Raw genomic sequence first — 18,973 nt, forward strand, 5'->3', positions numbered from 1 at the left:
CCCTGATGGTGGGGACTGACTGGGCTGCAGACTGACAGAGGGTCGTGAAGTGTGTACCGGCTGGGGAGAACCCAGGCAAGCGGAGTGGAATCCAAGCAAAGGTCAGGGGCCGGCAGCAGACAACAGTACCAGTATACAAGCTGAGGTCAGGGGTCACGAGCAGACAGGGAGATAGGTATTCAAGCCAGAGGTCAGGGTCACGAGATACATTAGCAAAGTCCAAATTTAAGCCTAGGGTCATACACGGGTAAACAACAGCAATTCCAATAGACAGGAACAAGGCAGAGAGCAGGTTCAGCAGACTGGATACAGAAACTATAACCGGCAATGAGACAGCAGACCTCATTGCCTTAAATATCAATAAAGACCAATCAGTAGTTGGATACACTGCTGCAGGCTAATTACTCATACAGAGGAGGGCCAATCAGGGCTTGTCCCTGAAATACACAGATGCAGGCTAATGCCTGTAATATCAGCCGACTAATTAAATCAGCCCACAGGCTGCCTGTCATGCCCATGTGCCCGACTACCGCCGGGACACAGCGCTATAGTAGAGGCGTCCGGCCGTTGCCTTGGTGACGGCCGGGCAGGAAGAGGAAATGATGTCCCGGTCGTCAAGGTGACGGCCGGGACGCCAGGGAGAGCCAGAAGCGAGCCGTGGCGGCTGTGAGTACCGCCGCGGCTCGTGACAGTACCCCCCCCCTTGAGGAGGGGTTAAGGAACCCCGACACCCAGGTTTTCTTGGAAATTTCCTGAAGAACTCCTTCAGCTGCTTAGGAGCATGGAGTTGTCTCCGTGGAATCCAAGACCGCTCTTCTAATCCACGATTCCTCCACTGCACTAGGAAGTGCACCTGACCTTGCACTTTTTTGGAATCCAGGATCTTCTGAACAATGTATCTTGGTGGTCTGTTTGAATTTCTCCCAGGCAAACTTGAAGACTGGATTTGACTAGGATATAATACCGGCTTTAAAGAGAACAGTGAAATGTGTTTGGGATTCTTAATGAGCCCGGAATTTTTAGCCTAAATGCGACAGAATTCACCTGCTTAATGATAAGGAACGGACCGATGAACTTAGGGCCCAACTTCTTGCAAGGCTGTCTGAGCCTAATGTTTTTTGTGGACAGCCACACTTTCTGGCCCACCTTGAGGGAGCAGGTTGTACGGTGACGGTCTGAATTTTTTTTGCAACAAATGAAGCTTGTCTCAAAGATGACTGTACTTTCCTCCAGATAACTCTGAGATCCCTGGCAGTGGAGCGGATCTCCTGGATACCAACGGACTTGAGTGAATACAAAGAGTTAGATCTGGGGTGAAAACCATAATTGCAAAAAAACGGAGAGGTCTTGGTAGATGAGTGACAGGAATTATTACATTCAAATTCCGCCCAGGGTAACAAGGAAGACCAGTTATCTTGGAACTCCGATGTGTAGCATCGTAAAAACTTCTCTAAGGACTACTAAATTCTGACCCTGCTATCTGTATGTCACAGCAGAAATCGAGATTCATCAGTCAGGCAACATTTTTCCAACCAGTAACTGTTAAATTTTGATGAGCCTATACCTAAGGGTTTCTTACTTTTAGCTGTGGAAGCCATGTGGTTTTCTGCTGCTGTGGCCCATCCACTTCAAGATTCAATGATGTGCATTCATAGATGGTCTTTTGCATAACTTTATTATAATACATGATTATTTGATGTTTCTTTTGCTGCCAGCTTGAACCAGACTGCCCATTATACTCTGACATCTGTCATTAACAAGGAACTTTTCACCCACAAAACTGCTGCTCACTCTGATTTTTCTTTGTTTTGTGCACCATTCTCTGTAAAATCTAGATAATGTTGTGTGTGAAAATCCCAGGAGATCAGTAGGTTCTGAGATACTCAAACCACCCTGTCTGGCACTAACAATCATTCAAAGTCACTTAGATGTCTTCCCCATTCTGGTGATTGGTCTGGATAACAAAAGGAACCTCTTGACCATGTCGGCATGCTTTAATACATTAAGTTGCTGTCACATGATTGGATCTTTAGATATTTGCATAAAGAAACAGGTGTACAAGTGTACTTATTAAAGTCAATGTCAGAAGTAAAATAACTTTTGGCATCTGTTTTGCGAGACAGAAATATATACCTAGATTGCTAAATTTTATTATTTATTTATTATTATTGCCAATTTTATTATTATTTATTTATTTATATGGTCTTACATTCTTGAGGTTCTGAAATTTTCCTTATATCTTGTTTACTGCTCTGCTCACTGCAGCTCTGTCCAACAATTTCTGTCGACCTCCCATCATCATCAATATTTATTTGTACAGCGCCAGCAAATTCTGTAGCGCTTTACAATTGGGAACAAACATTAATAACACAATACTGGGTAAGACATACAGACAGAGAGGTAAGAGTGCCCTGCTCACAAGCTTACAATCTAATGTGTATGTCAACATTTAGTCCATAAACCAAGAACTAGCAGTAGGAGTGTGCATGAGCTAGCAGAGGAGCACTGAGTAAAATCCATACTTGTCTCATAAATTTGGTACGTAAAGTTTTGGGATTGGGGTTAACATCTGATATTCTATCTAAAAGATATTTATTTTTTTATTTATTTTTTATTTGCATTTTGGTTTACAGTTATATTCATTACATCCAAATCAGCCAGCATTAAATATATTTTGAAACTTGCTGAATTGTTTTGCTTATCTCTTACTTAACTAAATCACAAAAATATTTTATATATCTTCTTTCTAAGTATTCTCATTGTAATTTCTGTCTTTTCTCATGATATAATCTTTCGAGTTCAGCTGTGGTCTAAATAATATTATGAAGCATTTCGGTAGAAACATACAGATCACCAACGCCCCACTAGATCCTAGTATGGCAAAGATTTCCATGGCCATGCTATATTTGCCCTGTGCACTGAGGGAGGCTGGGATAAAAGACACCCAGACACTGATGAAGGCCAACATGCTGAATGTAATAAACTGGGCCTCATTAAAGCTGTCAGGAAGTCTTCGAGCCAGGAAAGCAACAATAAAACTAATGGTGGCCAGAAGAAACAGATAGCCTAACATGAGCCAGAAAGCTATTTGTGAACCCTCATTGCATTCAACAACAATGAATATGGATTGAGTTTGTGTGCTGTATTGTGGGAATGGAGGTGCGAGGGATAACCAAATGACACACAACAGGAATTGCAACAAGAATCCAATAAAAACGATCACATAGGGAACTCGAGGTGTTGTCCATTTCCTCAGACTGTTGCCTGGTTTAGTGGCCATAAATGCTAAAACCACCATGATGGTTTTGGCTAAAATGCAGGAGATGCAAACAGCAAAAACAATTCCAAATGTTGTCTGACGGAGCAAACATTTCTCAGGCTGGGGGTAACCGATGAAAGCTAAAGAGCAGAGGAAACAGGAGGATAGAGACAACAGGAGAAGACAACTTAGTGAATAATTGTTGGCTTTCACCATTGGACTTGATTTGTGCTGGATGAAAAGTTTTAAAATAAAATCAGGACCCAAAGAAGATATGATGCTGATAGCAGCCAAAGATGTTCCCAGTGGATCTTCATAAGACAGGTACAGCATATCTTTAGGGAGACATCGGGATTTCTGGGTATTTGGCCTCTGATCCCATGGACATTTGAAGCAATTAAAAGAGTCTGCAAGAGAAGAAATGATATTGAGATGCTTGATATGAAATATACAGTTCAGGAATAGCATAAATCCGACTAAACAGAATTCTAAATAGGAGAGGGTGGATTTTGCTATCACATATCAGAGTGATAATGTACACAGCATTATACAGTGCCTTTAGAAAAATCATCATACCCTGTTAAAATCATTTACTTTTCTCACATTACACAATGGAAATTGAAATAAGTTAAATCGAACTTTTTTCCAGCTTTATTTAAACATTTCCCTTTACAACATTCAACTAATGAAAAAAAGGCAACAGTTCTGAATATTAATAAAACATGAAAAACTAAAATAGAAGGGTTGGTAAAGTGATTGGTCTCCTGATTTATTACATTGTAGAGCCACCTTTTGCAGTAATTACAGCTTTCAGTCTATTTGGATATGTTTACACCACCTTCGCGTACCTAGATTGGGGATTTGGGGAACCCCACAGTCCCTGCTCCACAGTCCCTGCTCAAGAGAAATACCCTCACAACATAATCTGCCACCACCATGTTTCACAATAGGTATGATGTGTTTTGGGTGGTGTGCTGTGTTTCGTTTGCACCAAAATAGCAGTTAGAGTTCAGTCAAAAAGTTCTATCTTGGTCTCATCTGACCATACAACCTTTTGAAACATGGCATCAGAATCTTCCAAGTACTTTTTTGCAGAGCGCAAATTAAATTGAGTATGGCCCTTTTTCAGAAGAGGCTACTATCTTTCTACTCTGCCATACAGGGCAGCGTTGTGTAAAGCTCGTGAGATAGTTGACTCATGCACAGACCAACTAATCTCAGCCATAAAGACTTGTAAGTCCTTCAAGTTGCCATTGGCCTGTTGGTAGCTACCCTGATCACTATCCTTCTGGTTCTATCAACCTGCTTGGAAGGACGGCCCAATCTAAGAAAAGAGTTGTCAGTGCCATATGCTGTCTTCTTCTTAATAATGCCTTAAACAGTATCCAAAAGGAGAGTAAAAGCCTTTGAAATCTTTTTTTGCAGCATTCTCCTGACTTGTTTTATTCCACAACTTTATCCCAGCGTCCTTTTGAATGCACCTTTCCAACATTTGCCTTACCGTGCACTGTTAGTATTGGAATCCTCAAGGAACAGCCGGTTTTATGCTGAAGAAATAAAATCCACTACAATTGATGTCAGATGGCCGTCAATTAGTCTGTTCTTTGATCTGGAAGGTCATTGGTTGCATCTGTGCAAGTTGAAAATGGTTACTCTAAGGGCATGATCACTTTTTCAAATCAGGTATTTTAAATTATATTACTTTATATATATATATAAACAAAAGATGTTAGACATACTAGCGGGCTGAGGTCCCGGTCGGACCTCCAGTTGGTGTACATTGGCCAAAGCTTTGACCTGGGGAGCCTGTTCTGGGCCTTCCACTAGATGGATTTGGTTTGTTTGACTGTCTGGTTATGCATTCGGACACCTCGTTTCCAATTGGGAATGAAACAACTGCAAGGTGTTCCAGTTGGATCCTGACCTGGTTTTAGGAATTTTCAGGTCCAGGTTGGACCTTCCATTGGAGTACACTGGGCAGAACTTTAATTCGGTGAGCCTGTTCTGAGCTTTCCACTGGATGGATTTGGACGAAAACTTCACAGACTGGTAACATTGGATCCCAAAAGACCTACTAAGTGGCTGAGGTCCTGGTCAGACATTCCATTGGTGTACACAGGCCAGAACTTTGACCCAGGGAGCTTCTTCTGGACCTTCCACTGGATTGATTTGGATAACATTTAATCTAAAAACAAAATCGACATTGGGTAGCCACCTAATGGGTGTGTTGGAAGAGCTTCTAAGCTACTAATTCTTTTTAAAATGTTGACTTCTACATCCAACTCATTGTTAACTTGATAACCTGAAGGTTTAAACACATGCATCGCTGGATACTTCAGCTAGTTAAATTATATTAACTGTTATGACTTTTTGTTGAGGGTTATATTTGGCAAATACAGCTAGAGATTTTTTAATTATTTCCGTTTCAGTTTCCATGGTGTAACGCAACAAAAGGTATTGATCTTGCACCAGTAAAACGATCTGCCTGCAAAGGCTAATTGCTTAGATAAAAATCAACACTTTCTTTCCATAAATGCAAATGTTCTTGAACCGCTGTGAAAATTATTTGCAATTTTTTTTATCGTAGTTCAAGCTTCTACAAGTAGGTTCAAGCCTGATTGAGTAGATTTGAGACTGTACAAAAAGTATTGAATCTGTTCAACATTCATTAAGAACACATTTGATGAACATCATCACTTTTCAATATTCAGTTCCAGGAGACTGGTCAAACTGTGAATGGACCAACCCCGACCACAAATTGACCACTAACTAGATAGAGGGTGTTAAATCAGCTCAGTATATTTTCTTTCTAAGTATTCTCATTGTAAATTCTGTCTATTCTCATGAAATAATCTTTCGAGTTCAGCTGTCATCTGAATAATAGTATGAAGCATTTTGGTAGAAACATACAGATCACCAGCGCCCAACTGGATGCCAGGATGACAACGTTTTCCATGGCCACACTATATTTGCCCCGAGCACTGAGGGCAGCTTCAACCAATCAGAAGATAGTATAGGTGACATTTGATATAACTATTTTGCTAGAGAATGTGTGAATAGGATGTTTTTGGTGGTTTATTTTGAATTCTGTTTTTAGGGTTTTTATTTTTTACATGGGATATTGGATTTAGAAAAGAAGATGAACATTGGGAATAGGGGTATTGCTGTACTTCAAGAGTGGATAGAAAACATGGTTAAAATTTGCAACCACTCTTTCCATCATCTCCCCAAACACAACTACCATAATTCTGAATGTTGTGTTGGAACAAGATATCACCATATAATCTTTTGAATACTCATTAGTAATCTGGGGCCTGATTCATTAAGGATCTTAAATGAAGAGGATTCTTATGTCAGTCTCCTGGACAAAACCATGTTACATTGCAAGGGGTGCAAATGAGTGTTCTGTTTTGCACATAAGTTAAATACTGCCTGTATTTTCATGTAGCACACAAATACTTGATAGCTTATTTGTACACTGAAATTTAAAGTTGATATGTGTGTGCTACATGAAAAAAGCAGGAAGTATTTAACTTATGTGAAAACAGAACACTCATTTGCACCCCTTGTAATGTAACATGGTTTTGTCCAGGAGACTGAAATAAGAATCCTCTTCATTTAAGATCCTTAATGAATCAGGCCCCAGCCCTTTATATGAAATGCTATGTTTTAAATCTTTCTTCTTGTCTATGAATCATTTAGGAAATCCTGTCAACTATGAAAGTATTACAAGTCTGTAAGAGTGCACCATTACTCCTAAACTGTCTGCTCCTACAATGAAAAAGGTAAGAGCTTAATGGGATGAGAAATCCACCTTAAATTCAATTCTGCAGTTCAGCGTCACTTTGTATAATGAAATTCCATTACAAAAATTCAGTTATTGACACTCTCATTTCCAGAGCCTAAAACTGTAATTGGACAGTGCCAGTGTAGATGAGGGAGATACTTACCAGTTTTGTTAGCAATCTCTCCAGGAGGACAAGGGACACATTCAAAACAGCAGACAGGTTCTCCTCTTCTAGCTACTTTCCAGAAACCAGGGGGGCAACTCTCACTGCAGACTGAAAGAGGCACCTGGGAATTTGCATGTTATTCAGTCAGTTATATCTATTCACATATGCTCTGCATAGTTTACCAGTGGTATCCTATGTGTCATCTATCTTCACTTCAATGTTACTTTCTAACTATAATAGCCCTACCTGATGGTTTTCAGTAGCCCACATCAATAAACTTGTGTTTATGGCAAAAACTTCACCAGGAGATGCCGCAGTGTCGTAGCTGCCAACCTTGACCTGCCGTATGGTGCCTTCTTGGCTCAGCTGCCAGTTCACAATGTCATAGACTGCAGGTGGGTCTCCATTCTCATCAAAGTAAAGATCTCTCCCACTGCTCAGTTTCACCTTCACCCTCTTCATATAGTGCAGGATCTGTTTGATGTGAAGGAGGAAGAAGATGGTTTGTTAGAATACATGTAATTAGTATACTAGTATCAGTATTAATATAAATTATACAGAGTCACCACAACGAAAGTTATTATTATTATCATTTATTTGTTGGGCACCACAAGGTTTCCGCAGCGCCGTACACAGTACAAACAGTAGTACAAGACAGGGTGACAAAGTACAGAACAATAAACACAAAGTATCATTGCTTCAGGAACTCCAGGAAGTCATATGGAGTAAAGAGAGAGCGGAAGAACCGGTATGGAGACAGGAGGGGGGCCCTGCTCATAAGAGCTTACATCCTAAGGGAGGGTGAAAAAAAACAGGCACAAAAGGGAGCCAGTGAAGCAGGGGGAGAGAAGAGAGGGGCCAGGGGAGAGAGGGAGAATGAGAAGAGAGGATGAGGGGTTAGGTGGATGGGGTTGGTAGGCTTTAAGGAACAGGTGGGTTTTAAGTGCCTGTTTGAAGGAGCACAGGTTGGGAGAGAGACGGATGGAGCGAGGGAGGTCATTCCAGTGCAGGGGGGCAGCTCCGGAGAAGTCCTGGATTCTAGAGTGGGAAGAGGTGATCAGAGTGGTGGAGAGGCGGCGATCATTGGCCGAGCGCAGGGAGCGGGCCGGGTTGTGAATGGAGAGGAGGTTAGAGATATAGGGGGCAGTAGACTGGGAGAGAGCTTTGTAAGTGGTGGTGAGGAGTTTGAAAAGGATCCTGTAGGGGAAGGGGAGTTGAAGCACATCTCTCTGAAAGTGTATGTTTCTAATGAAGGATGACTATGGTTGCAACTGTGCTCATTAGTAGCCTGTTGTTTGAATTCTGGGAAGTCCAGCAAATAGGACTGTTTTCACACTAACATAAAAAATAAGCAGATTCTAGTGTAACACATAACAAATCTTTTAACAAAAAATTAAATAGGTTACGTGTTAAAACTTTAAGTAGAGCTGTGCTCAGAAGTCATAACACAGGGGCACAAATTTTGAATAGATAAATCATACTGAATGCAAGGACACATTAGTGAAAATAAATGAAACATCCATTCATTATTATTTCTCCTTGAATTACTTTTCATTATTTTCGGAATGAAAATGCAAGGGGCAAATCATAATGTAACTTTTTATTTTAAGAGGACTAAAATCAAGTAAATGTGCACTTCATAATATTCAATGTCTCAAAGGTTCCCAATGTATATATTATGGTAATTTCCCACACCTCCCCCAACAGAGGCTATGGTTCTGTTAAATATCCCTGAGAAGTAAATTCTTCTATTGAATCATTATATTTAGCCAATGTGTATTTACTTTGTATTTAAATATTTTAATATTATTATTTTCTTACTGTGTGTATTATACTTATTTAGAAAGTAATTTAAAAATCATTATTATCAGCATGTACTATCCATATGCTACTAACTTGTTTTACAAATATCACAAATATTTAAATTTAACCAATACAGAAGTAAACTTAATATTTTGGTGGAATCTCTGGAAATGGTGCAATCATTACATGTAGATTTGTGCCCGTACTACTGGAGAAGATACGGTGTTAATCTTATGATAACAGCCTTACATTTGATGAATTACCTGCCAGGGCTTGAACTTATAAATGTCTGTACATTTGTTATATGACAATGAACCTTCTACCACACGGCAGTTATTCATATCCTCCAAAGCTTTGGCCACGACATGGACAGCGGTATAGACATTGTATGTTGTTCTTAAGGTGGAGACATCAGTAAAACTGCTATGAATGCTTTCTAGATTCTCCTGTCCTGTGCACTCCTTTAATCCAGTATCTAAGAAAATCGTGGAGTTTCTTTCTTGTGGAAATATACAGTTAAAAGCTTGTTCCCAAAATATTTTTACCCAATCCCCTCCCAAGGACATCGATGGATGGATTGTGTTTAGAAACCTGCTGAATCCCGGAATACTTCCACTGTAAAATGCTAAGCCAATTGTTCCAGTCAAAAGTTCTGAAAATTTCCAAATGGAGTGTAGACTAGATGTGGCCCACGCTTCACTGGCAACAAATATTATATGTCTGATATTCTGCCTCCACATCTCATCTAGAATTGGAATCAGTTCAAAATCCACTGAGAAGACAACTATAACCTTAGCAGTTGACTGTCTAATAACCTTGACGATGTGTGGAGCATTGCGATCTGGTAGATTTAGCATAATGTTCTCAGTGAAGGCAACACATGCTCCACCCTTTATTATCTCTTGTCTGACCATCTGGATTCCTTGCTGACCATAATCATCATTTAAAGCCAGTAGCCCAACCCAAGTCCAACCAAAGTACAGCACCAGTTTGGCTAATCCCAGAGACTGGAAGGCATCACTTGGAACAGTCCTGAAGAAAGATGGGAACCTTTTGCGATCACTGAGCAGATGGGTTGTTGAGTAATGACTGATCTGTTAAAGACAATTCACAGTTGTGTATCATAATTATCTATAATAATATATTATAGAGTTATTCAGTGTTAAGAATTCTAAAAAATCAATTGTGAATTCTTGAAAGAATAAAACAAAATGTGGAAAACCTAGATTTTTGTATGTGAAAGGTGGTCAAGTAAGAGACTTTATTAATTAGTAATTTCAATAAAAAAATGCGCTGCACATCAGAATTTTATTGCCTAATTTATGCATAATTTAGTATCCTAGCTATGTAACAAAATCCTAACACAGGAAATATAATAGCCATCTCATGCATCCTAACTCTAAATGTGGTAGTCTCAGTCTATGGTATTTTCAACATACATTATAAACATCCTATACCAATTGTAAAAAAAAATCCAAGGGTTAAATGTATCAAGCTGAGAGTTTTCCGGCGGGTTTGAAAAGCCAATCAGATTCTAGCTATCATTTATTTAGTACATTCTACAAAATGATAGCTAGAATCTGATTGGTTGCTATAGGCAACATCTCCACTTTTTGAACCCGTCGTAAATCTCTCAGCTTGATACATTTACCACCAAGTCTCTTTTCTTCTGGCTTTTGCAAGTTACACAATAAAATCAACTGTTTGATTGGTTTCTATGATTTTGTGCAAATTTACTTTCAAATGAAATATTATTAAACAATTCCCAACGACAGACAATGCACACAATTGTGACTATCATCATAGTTCTGCATACCAATTGGAGTTGGTATAGGAGAAGCCAATTATTAATATTATTTCCAGATTTCGTAGCACTGGACAATCATACAAATACAGATAAGAAACAATTAACACAGTTAGAAAGATAACATATACATGAAACAGTTACAAATCAGAACCATAAGTGTTGGTGAGTGAAAAACTGTAGAGCCTCACAAAGAATGTAGCAGAAGACATGACCAGACCAGACCATGTGAAGAAGATGGTCAGTAGACAGACATGAGACAATAGGTAGGGAGGACCCTTAGATGCTAGAGGGGTTTTAGGGGGATAGTAGGAGCAACTGGGATAAAATGTAGATGGTGGACAAAGGAAGAGAAGGTGGTGAACAAGATCATCAAGAGGTGGTTCCAGCAATGAGCACAAACAGGTGAGTTTTGATGGAGTGTTTGAAGGATTTTAGGCTGGAGGAGAATCCGGTGAGGCATTTTATTGGCTCAAATTGGAATAATAGAATAATTAATTTAAGAGTGGCAGAGGTGGGCCCAGTTGTCCAAGCTGTTGTAGAAAAATAGGCTGCAATTTTTTCAACACTTGAAATATCTCAAGAAAATTAGCAAACAAGTTTTCTAAATGTATATTTTGCATGTAATGAGTGATGCATTTATCAGCACAAGGAAATGACATTGGCAGCACTGTAGTCTTTCTTATCCTGATTATGTCTTTTATAGGTATATGGCTTTATTATTGATGATATAACAATCTATTGTCATTAAATGTATAATGTCAGACACACATTAAATAAAACAACTTACCTGAGGGTATCTGTAGAGTCCAAGAATATGAGCGAGAAGTATTGAGTGAGTGGAGATTGCAGGTCCAATAATTGCAGCAAGTGGTACATCTGGAAGACATCGGTAGTTGGGTATGGCTGTGTGGGATCCAGTCACGACCTGTAAAGAACTCTCTAAATCCAGATTGAGCACATCACATGAATCATAGGCTTGGAATCCCAGTGTCACATTAGGAAGAATGTTTTGATCTTTGTTAATCTCCTCGATGGCAAATCTCATGGCTTGGAGCTGTTGATAGCTCTCAAAGTGGAAGCTAGTGTGTAAAGTAAAAGGTAGCAATATTAAACATTATATAATAATAATAATAATAATAATAATACTTTATTTCTTTACTGTAATGTGCTAACATAACTCCACCGGAGCACTTTAAGTTGCATACCTACTCGCTGCTCTGCCTGTGGAAATTAGACGTGTACCTATGTTCGTGAAGAAGTAGAAATTCTTGAATCATACTGTGCCAAAGTCTAAGAGGGGCCTGTTCATTAAGCCTTAGAACATGCGGAAATGGCTGTTTCTGCAGATTTTATGCATAATTTAGTATCCTACCTACTTAACAAAATCCTAACACAGGAAATATGAGAGCTATCTCCTGCATTAAGCTAAGTATCAAATTATATTGCAGTCCGCGTAATTATCAATAGGGAATGTGGTCTGGGCTAAGTTATCAAACTAGGCTTTTCAGAGCTTGACCCTGATAGCGTTAGCCTTCCTGTTCTATGGTGATAGTATCGCATTCAGTTCCTGAAGTGTAGTAGATGCACCAGTTCCTGAAGTGTAGTAGACACACCTGTTCCTGAAGTGTAGTAGATACACCTGTTCCTGAAGTGTAGTAGATGCACCTGTTCCTGAAGTGAAGTAGATGCATCTGTTCCTGAAGTGTAGTAGATGCACCTGTTCCTGAAGTGTAGTAGATACTCCTGTTCCTGGAGTGTAGTAGATGCACCAGTTCCTGAAGTGTAGTACATGCACCTGTTCCTGAAGTGTAGTAGATGCACCTGTTCCTGAAGTGTAGTAGATGCACCTGTTACTAAAGTGTAGTAGATACACCTGTTCCTGAAGTGTAATAGATGCACCTGTTCCTGAAGTGTAGTAGATGCACCTGTTCCTGAAGTGTAGTAGATACACCTGTTCCTGAAGTGTAGCAGATACACCTGTTCATGAAGTGGACACTATGTTCAGTGAGACTGCTTCATAAATTTTACTTTCATTGCATTCCTTTGTCCGGTGACCGAATTCCCTGATTCTACTATGTGAGAACTAAAAGCAGTTTCCAAAGACTAATTATATGGATAATAATTTTGCAGTTCACAAGGATAATTTGAAATGTTAATATACCTGTAGTGCTGCATATGTTAAAATACTTTAGATGACTTTAAAGTATTGTCCGCACTCAAATTATATTAAGTACATTGTTTTTACCATCATCAGGCAGATCTGTTAATTTACATTATCATGGGATACCACTCAAAGCTAATTTCTAGATACGATTGTATCAAATTCAGAGAACTCATCAGCAACATCAATAAACACTTACTGATATACATCTACAGCTAAAGATCATAGAGTTAAGCCATAAACCAGCAAGATAAAGCAAAGAATTTATTAGAGGTTATGGGTGAGCATGAACAAGTTAAACAATGAAAAAAGTGAACATGGAAACCCTTTTTTAAAATCGGTGTATAAGGAATCAAATCAGAAGTAGTGAGTCATAAATGCAAAGACAGAATTATACACACAATAGAATTTTTTTGACCCAGATTGATCCTTTTTGAATTAAATATCACTTACGTTAAACAGGTGGTCTTGGGTGGTCTCTCCTTGAAGTGGGTAAGGTGATAAGAACTGGCTAGATGAAGAGGTAACACAACTCCTAGCATTATATCCCCGGGCTGCAGGACTCCTTGAAGCTCTGCGGTGTCCAGTCTGCACTGTTGTCCTTTGCAGTAGAGAATGAGGTGTGTCAGTGTGAGGTGACATATAACTCTGTAGAAGCTGACCACCATACTGGCATTAAATCTGAGAAAAATATGCACCCGACCATTTACTGTATCTATGGATTTTCTTTTCTTTTCTTTTTCTATAGGGATAGATGTCGTGACAATGGGAGAGGTGATGATTGAGCTATAATATTCTTTTGTGATATTTACTTAAATAAGTGAGAATGGGTCTGTAAATCATTAGGGGCTGTAGAAAGATGGATGTTGTAAATGGCTATATGGGGATCTGGCCTGTTTATAAACTGACTTAGAAGTGAAATCAACTTTTTATGTCAATTTAAAAGTGCTGTATATAGGTTGTATTATACATTATACATATGTGTAGGGATTTTAAGGGTGTGATACATGTAGACATTTGATGATAATTATAGATGCACGATTTCTAGGCTGTGGGTGTTTGTAGGTGTATCATGTATTTGTCTGATAAATGTGGATGTAGGAGATTTTTGTGGATGATAATATAGTGTATATGTTATATATGTGGCTGCAGGTGGGTGATGAGACAGGCGGATGGTGGTGGTCTTTTATGTGCATGGTCTATACATGTCTAAAGGAAACATCATGTGGTTCTATTACCTATTGCTTCCTTCCACCACTTCTTCCTATTTTTATATATCCAAAACTCTTTGTGTTTCAATCTGACATTAACTCCTTAGTTTCCGTGTCATTACCTTGCGTCTTATCTTATTTCAAATCTACACTTAAACTATATTTTAAGAGTTAAACAAAGAGGAATTCTCTGTGGAACATATTGTAACATTCTGTATCAGGCATGAGACCGGTTACTCCCAGGGAACCAAATTACATTAACCATCCTGCCTGGGGACTTCTCAGCTGCGTTCAGTTAAAAATTCATACAGGGAAAATAAACTGAACATTAAGAAGACCAAGGGCTATAGAGATGAGCAATTTTATAAAATGTAATTTAATCATTGATTCAGTGTACCCCAATTCATAATATATTAATACAAATTGATTTCAATTTGGTGTATTAGAGGAACTAATATTGTAATTGCTTGACCACTGGCTACTGCCTAACACCTATTGGTCCCCAATAGATGGAATCTATATGACCTTATCCTGAAACATTTAAAAATGATCTATTGTGTAATTATTTATTATCTAATAATTTGAACAAATTGAATTGTGGTGTAACAGGCCATTCCAGGGGTGTAAAGTTACAGCAATATAATCTTCAAATTCCACTATTACTTTATCTTTTCACCCTGTATTTGTAAATTCCATATTACCCTTATCACAGAATTTATAAATCTACTAGCTTCATCCTAATCGGTGCAGGGTAATCCAAATACATATCCGAATAGACAAAACAAACCAAATCCATCCAGTAGAAGACCCAGAAAAGGCTCCCAATGTCAACGTTCTGGCCAGTGTGCAACAATGGGGGTCTGACTGGGACTTCAATCCCCTAGTTTGTCATCTGGGATTCAATGTTACCAGTCTGTGAAGTTTTTGTCCAAACCCATCCAGTGGAAGGCTCAGTACAGGCTCCCCGGGTCAAAGTTCTGCCCAGCGCACACCTACGCAAGGTACAACCGGGACCCTAACTCCCTAAAAACCTGTCCAAGAACCAACTGGACCACCTTCTGTTGGCTTCTTCTCAATCATTGCAGGGAAATCCAAATGCATATCCAGATAGACAAACAAACCAAATTCATCCAGTAAAAGGCCCAGAACAGGCTTCCCAGGTCAAAGTTCTGGTCAGCGTACAACAATGGAAGGTCTGAGTGGGATCTCAAACCCCCTCCCCCCCAATATATCATCTGGGATCCAATTTTACCAGTCTGTGAAGTTTTTGTCCAAACCCATCCAGTGGAAGGCGCAGTACAGGCTCTCCGGGTCAAAGCTCTGCCCCGCATACACCAACTGGGGGTCTGACGGGACCCTCACCCCTTTAAAACCTGGGCAGGATCCAACTAGACCCCATTGCATTGGTTTCATTCCAATACGTGCAGGCATGTCTTAATGCAAACAAACCAAATCCATCCAGTGAAGGTCACAAAACAGGCTCCCCGGGTCAAAGTTCTGGCCAAAGTACTCCAACGGGAGGTCCGACTGAGACCTACACCCCCAAGAATGTCTTCTTTGATCCATTGTTAAAAGTCTTTTGAAATTTTCGTCCAAATTCATCCAGTGGACGGCTTAGAACAGGTTCCGCAGGTCAAAGTTCTGGCCAGTGTACACCAATGGGAGGTCCCTAAACCCCTTAATATCTGCTTGGAATCCAACTAGATCACCTCGCTTTGGTTTTATCTGAGTCATTGCAGGGGTGTCATAGATATTCGCCTACAAACAAACAAACTTCTTTTTTTATATATATAGATAGAGATGGAACCTTAACACAATCAATTATTTCTGAACTTGCGCGGCACAAGCATTATAGGGAAATTTAGGGCAGAAGAAAATTCATAGGGCCACATCTGTGCAGAATATTTATGGCTGAATAATGCTTTGAAACCATGTGGAATTCTGAAGCCAGATCCATAAAGTAATTATTTAACTGAACAGTTTTGAAAATGTAGCTGATTTAGTGATCTGAAACTTCAATTCGAGCATTTCACTGTTAGTTTTGAGATGAATGAAGCTTCAATATTTTTTTGCTTGTATCATGTTTTATGGCTTAACAGGTCATTTCACAGAGGAGAAAAGTTTTGTTGATTCAGTCTCTGAATTCCAACTTTGCTTCACCATTCTACAAATTCCTATTCAACACTGTATTTATAATTTTGCATTTCATATAATTTATTATCCATGAATAAATGTGTGATAATCATGGTCAACTAATTTTACTGTACGGTGTAGTTGTGGTAGGAGCGGAAACGATTGATTACCACCAGTAAAACATGTAATATTTTGCGACTAAATTAGGAACCTGGGGAATATTTCATGTACCAGTTTAGAAAATGTTGCTCGGATATATCTCCCAAATTGCAGGCAGTAAACCAATATCCTGACCTTCTTAATTCAGCTATGATAATTAGCTTTGCTACACTAGTCATGGCAACATTATAGTCCTATTACAAAGGCTTTAGGTCCAACATTTGTCACTATGGTCATTTAAAAAATAGTGACACAGAGTAGAAGAGTTTTGCTGATTCAGTCTTTGAATTCTGCTTTGCTTCACCATTATGCAAATTCTTATTCAACACTGTACTTACAATTTTGCATTCCATATTATTTACAACCCATGAGTAAATCTGTGACAATCATAGTCAACCAATTCTACTGTATGGTGTAGTTGGGGTAGGAGTGGGAACGATTAAGTATCACCAGTGAAACATGCAACATTTTGCGATTAAATTAGGAGCCTGGAGAATATTTCCTGAACCAGTTTAGAAAATGTTGCTCTGATATGTTTCTCAAATTGCAGACAGTAAACCAATAACCTGACCTGCTGATTTCAGCTATGATAGTTAGTTTTGCTAAACTAGTCATGGTAACAGTTCTGTAACTCTCCATTCCCACTCTCTGACCACCATCTCCTCTCCTTCACTCTGTCCTCCCCTACTCCCCCCTCGCCTAAAGCCACCCTAACTAGGCGCAACCTTGATGCTATTGACCCTACCTCCTTCTCCTACTCTCTTGAGTCTCTCCTATCAACCCTCCCCTCCCTGGCCTGCCCTGACCAGGCGTCCTCTCTCTACAACGTCTCCCTCTCCACTGCCCTGGATGCTGTCGCCCCGGCCTCCGCTATCCGCCGTCGCCGCCTCATTCCTCAACCCTGGCACTCCAAACTTACCCGCTTCCTCCAAAGGTGCTCTCACACTGCTGAACGCCTCTGGAGGAAATCTCGTTCCTTGGCTGACTTCCTTCACTATAAATTCATCCTCTCCTCTTTCTGCTCCGCCCTCTCCCTTGCTAAACAATCCTTTTTCAAGTCCCTCATTTCTTCTCAGTCCTCCAACCCCTGCTGCCTCTTCACCACCTTCAACTCTCTCCTCTCTCCCCCCTCCTGTCCCGCTCTCCTCTCTGCTACTGACTTTGCCACCTTTTTCTCCTCCAAAATTGAGGCCATCTGACTAAACACCTCCTCCTCCCCCTCTCCCGCCACCCTCATCGCCTCACCTCCCTCCAACAACCAAATCTGGAGCTCCTTTCGACCCACAACTGGGGAAGAAGTTCGCTCCCTTATCCTCTCCTCTCCTCCCTCTACCTGTCCACTTGATCCCATCCCCTCCCACCTTCTTCGCTCTCTTTCTCCCACTGTCTGCTCCTACCTCACACACCTCTTCAACTTATCTCTCTCCTCCGGTGTAGTCCCCTCCTCCTTTAAACACGCCCTTATCTCTCCTATCCTTAAAAAACCCAATTTTGACCCCACCTCTCTTGCTAATTATCGCCCTATCTCACTCCTCCCCTTTGCCTCCAAATTACTTGAGCGGATTGTCTGCAGCCGCCTCGCCAGTCACCTCTCCGACTTTTCCCTCCTGGACCCCCTCCAATCCGGCTACCATCCTCTCCACTCCACCGAAACTGCCCTGGCCAAGGTTACTAATGACCTCCTATCGGCCAAATCGAAGGGTCACTTCTCCCTTCTTATCCTCCTCGACCTGTCCACAGCCTTTAACACTGTGGACCACCCCCTCCTGCTGCAAACTCTTCTCTCTCTTGGCCTCTCTGGATCTGTCCATACCTGGTTCACCTCTTACCTCGCTAACCGCTCCTTCTCTGTATCACATCCGGCTCTTCCTCCCCCCCTACCCTCTCCCTGTTGGTGTCTCGCAGGGCTCTGTTCTTGGCCCTCTACTCTTTTCGCTTTACACTTACTCCCTTGGTGCTCTCATCTCCTCCTTCGATCTTCAGTATGACCTGTATGCTGAAGACATTCAACTCTACATCTCTTCTCCTGACCTTTCTTCCGCCATCCTCTCTCGCGTGTCTGACTGCCTCACTGCCATCTCCTCCTCGATGTCCGCGCGCTTTCTCAAAATCAATATCTCGAAAACGGAACTCATTGTCTTTCCTCCGTCCAGACTCCCTTCCCACCACGACCTCTCTATTGTTGTCAACAACACCACCATCACCTTTGTCACCCAACTCTGCTGCCTGGGGGTCACCCTTGACTCCTCTCTCTCTTTCGCCCCCCACATTCATTCACATGCCCAAGCCTGTCGCTTCCAACTACGCAACATTGCCCGCATCCGTCCCTTTCTCTCTCAGGATGCCACCAAGACCATCATACACGCACTCATCATCTCCCGCCTGGATTACTGCAACCTCCTCCTCACCGGCCTCCCCCACTCCCATCTCTCCCCCCTCCGCTCTGTACTCAACGCGGCCGCTAGACTCATCTTCCTCTCACGCTGC

The 18,973-nt window shown here is 40.7% G+C and overlaps 2 protein-coding genes across 2 annotated transcripts; both read right to left on the minus strand.

Annotated features, from left to right (window-relative positions):
- Window positions 1-2,746: 2,746 nt before the first annotated feature.
- On the minus strand, window positions 2,747-7,674 carry LOC142150570 (vomeronasal type-2 receptor 26-like). The gene is made up of 3 exons (XM_075205769.1): window positions 7,459-7,674; window positions 7,210-7,333; window positions 2,747-3,666 (listed from the first exon to the last, which is right to left on the minus strand). Exons 1-3 carry the CDS (start codon window positions 7,672-7,674, stop codon window positions 2,747-2,749), a joined length of 1,260 nt encoding a protein of 419 aa, XP_075061870.1.
- A 1,586-nt stretch (window positions 7,675-9,260) lies between these two features.
- Window positions 9,261-13,651, minus strand: LOC142150571 (extracellular calcium-sensing receptor-like). Its single transcript, XM_075205770.1, has 3 exons — window positions 13,437-13,651; window positions 11,610-11,901; window positions 9,261-10,109 (listed from the first exon to the last, which is right to left on the minus strand). Exons 1-3 carry the CDS (start codon window positions 13,649-13,651, stop codon window positions 9,261-9,263), a joined length of 1,356 nt encoding a protein of 451 aa, XP_075061871.1.
- Between the last annotated feature and the right edge of the window lie 5,322 nt (window positions 13,652-18,973).

Source organism: Mixophyes fleayi, chromosome 4 (assembly GCF_038048845.1).
Source record: "Mixophyes fleayi isolate aMixFle1 chromosome 4, aMixFle1.hap1, whole genome shotgun sequence".
Lineage (NCBI taxonomy): Eukaryota > Metazoa > Chordata > Amphibia > Anura > Limnodynastidae > Mixophyes > Mixophyes fleayi.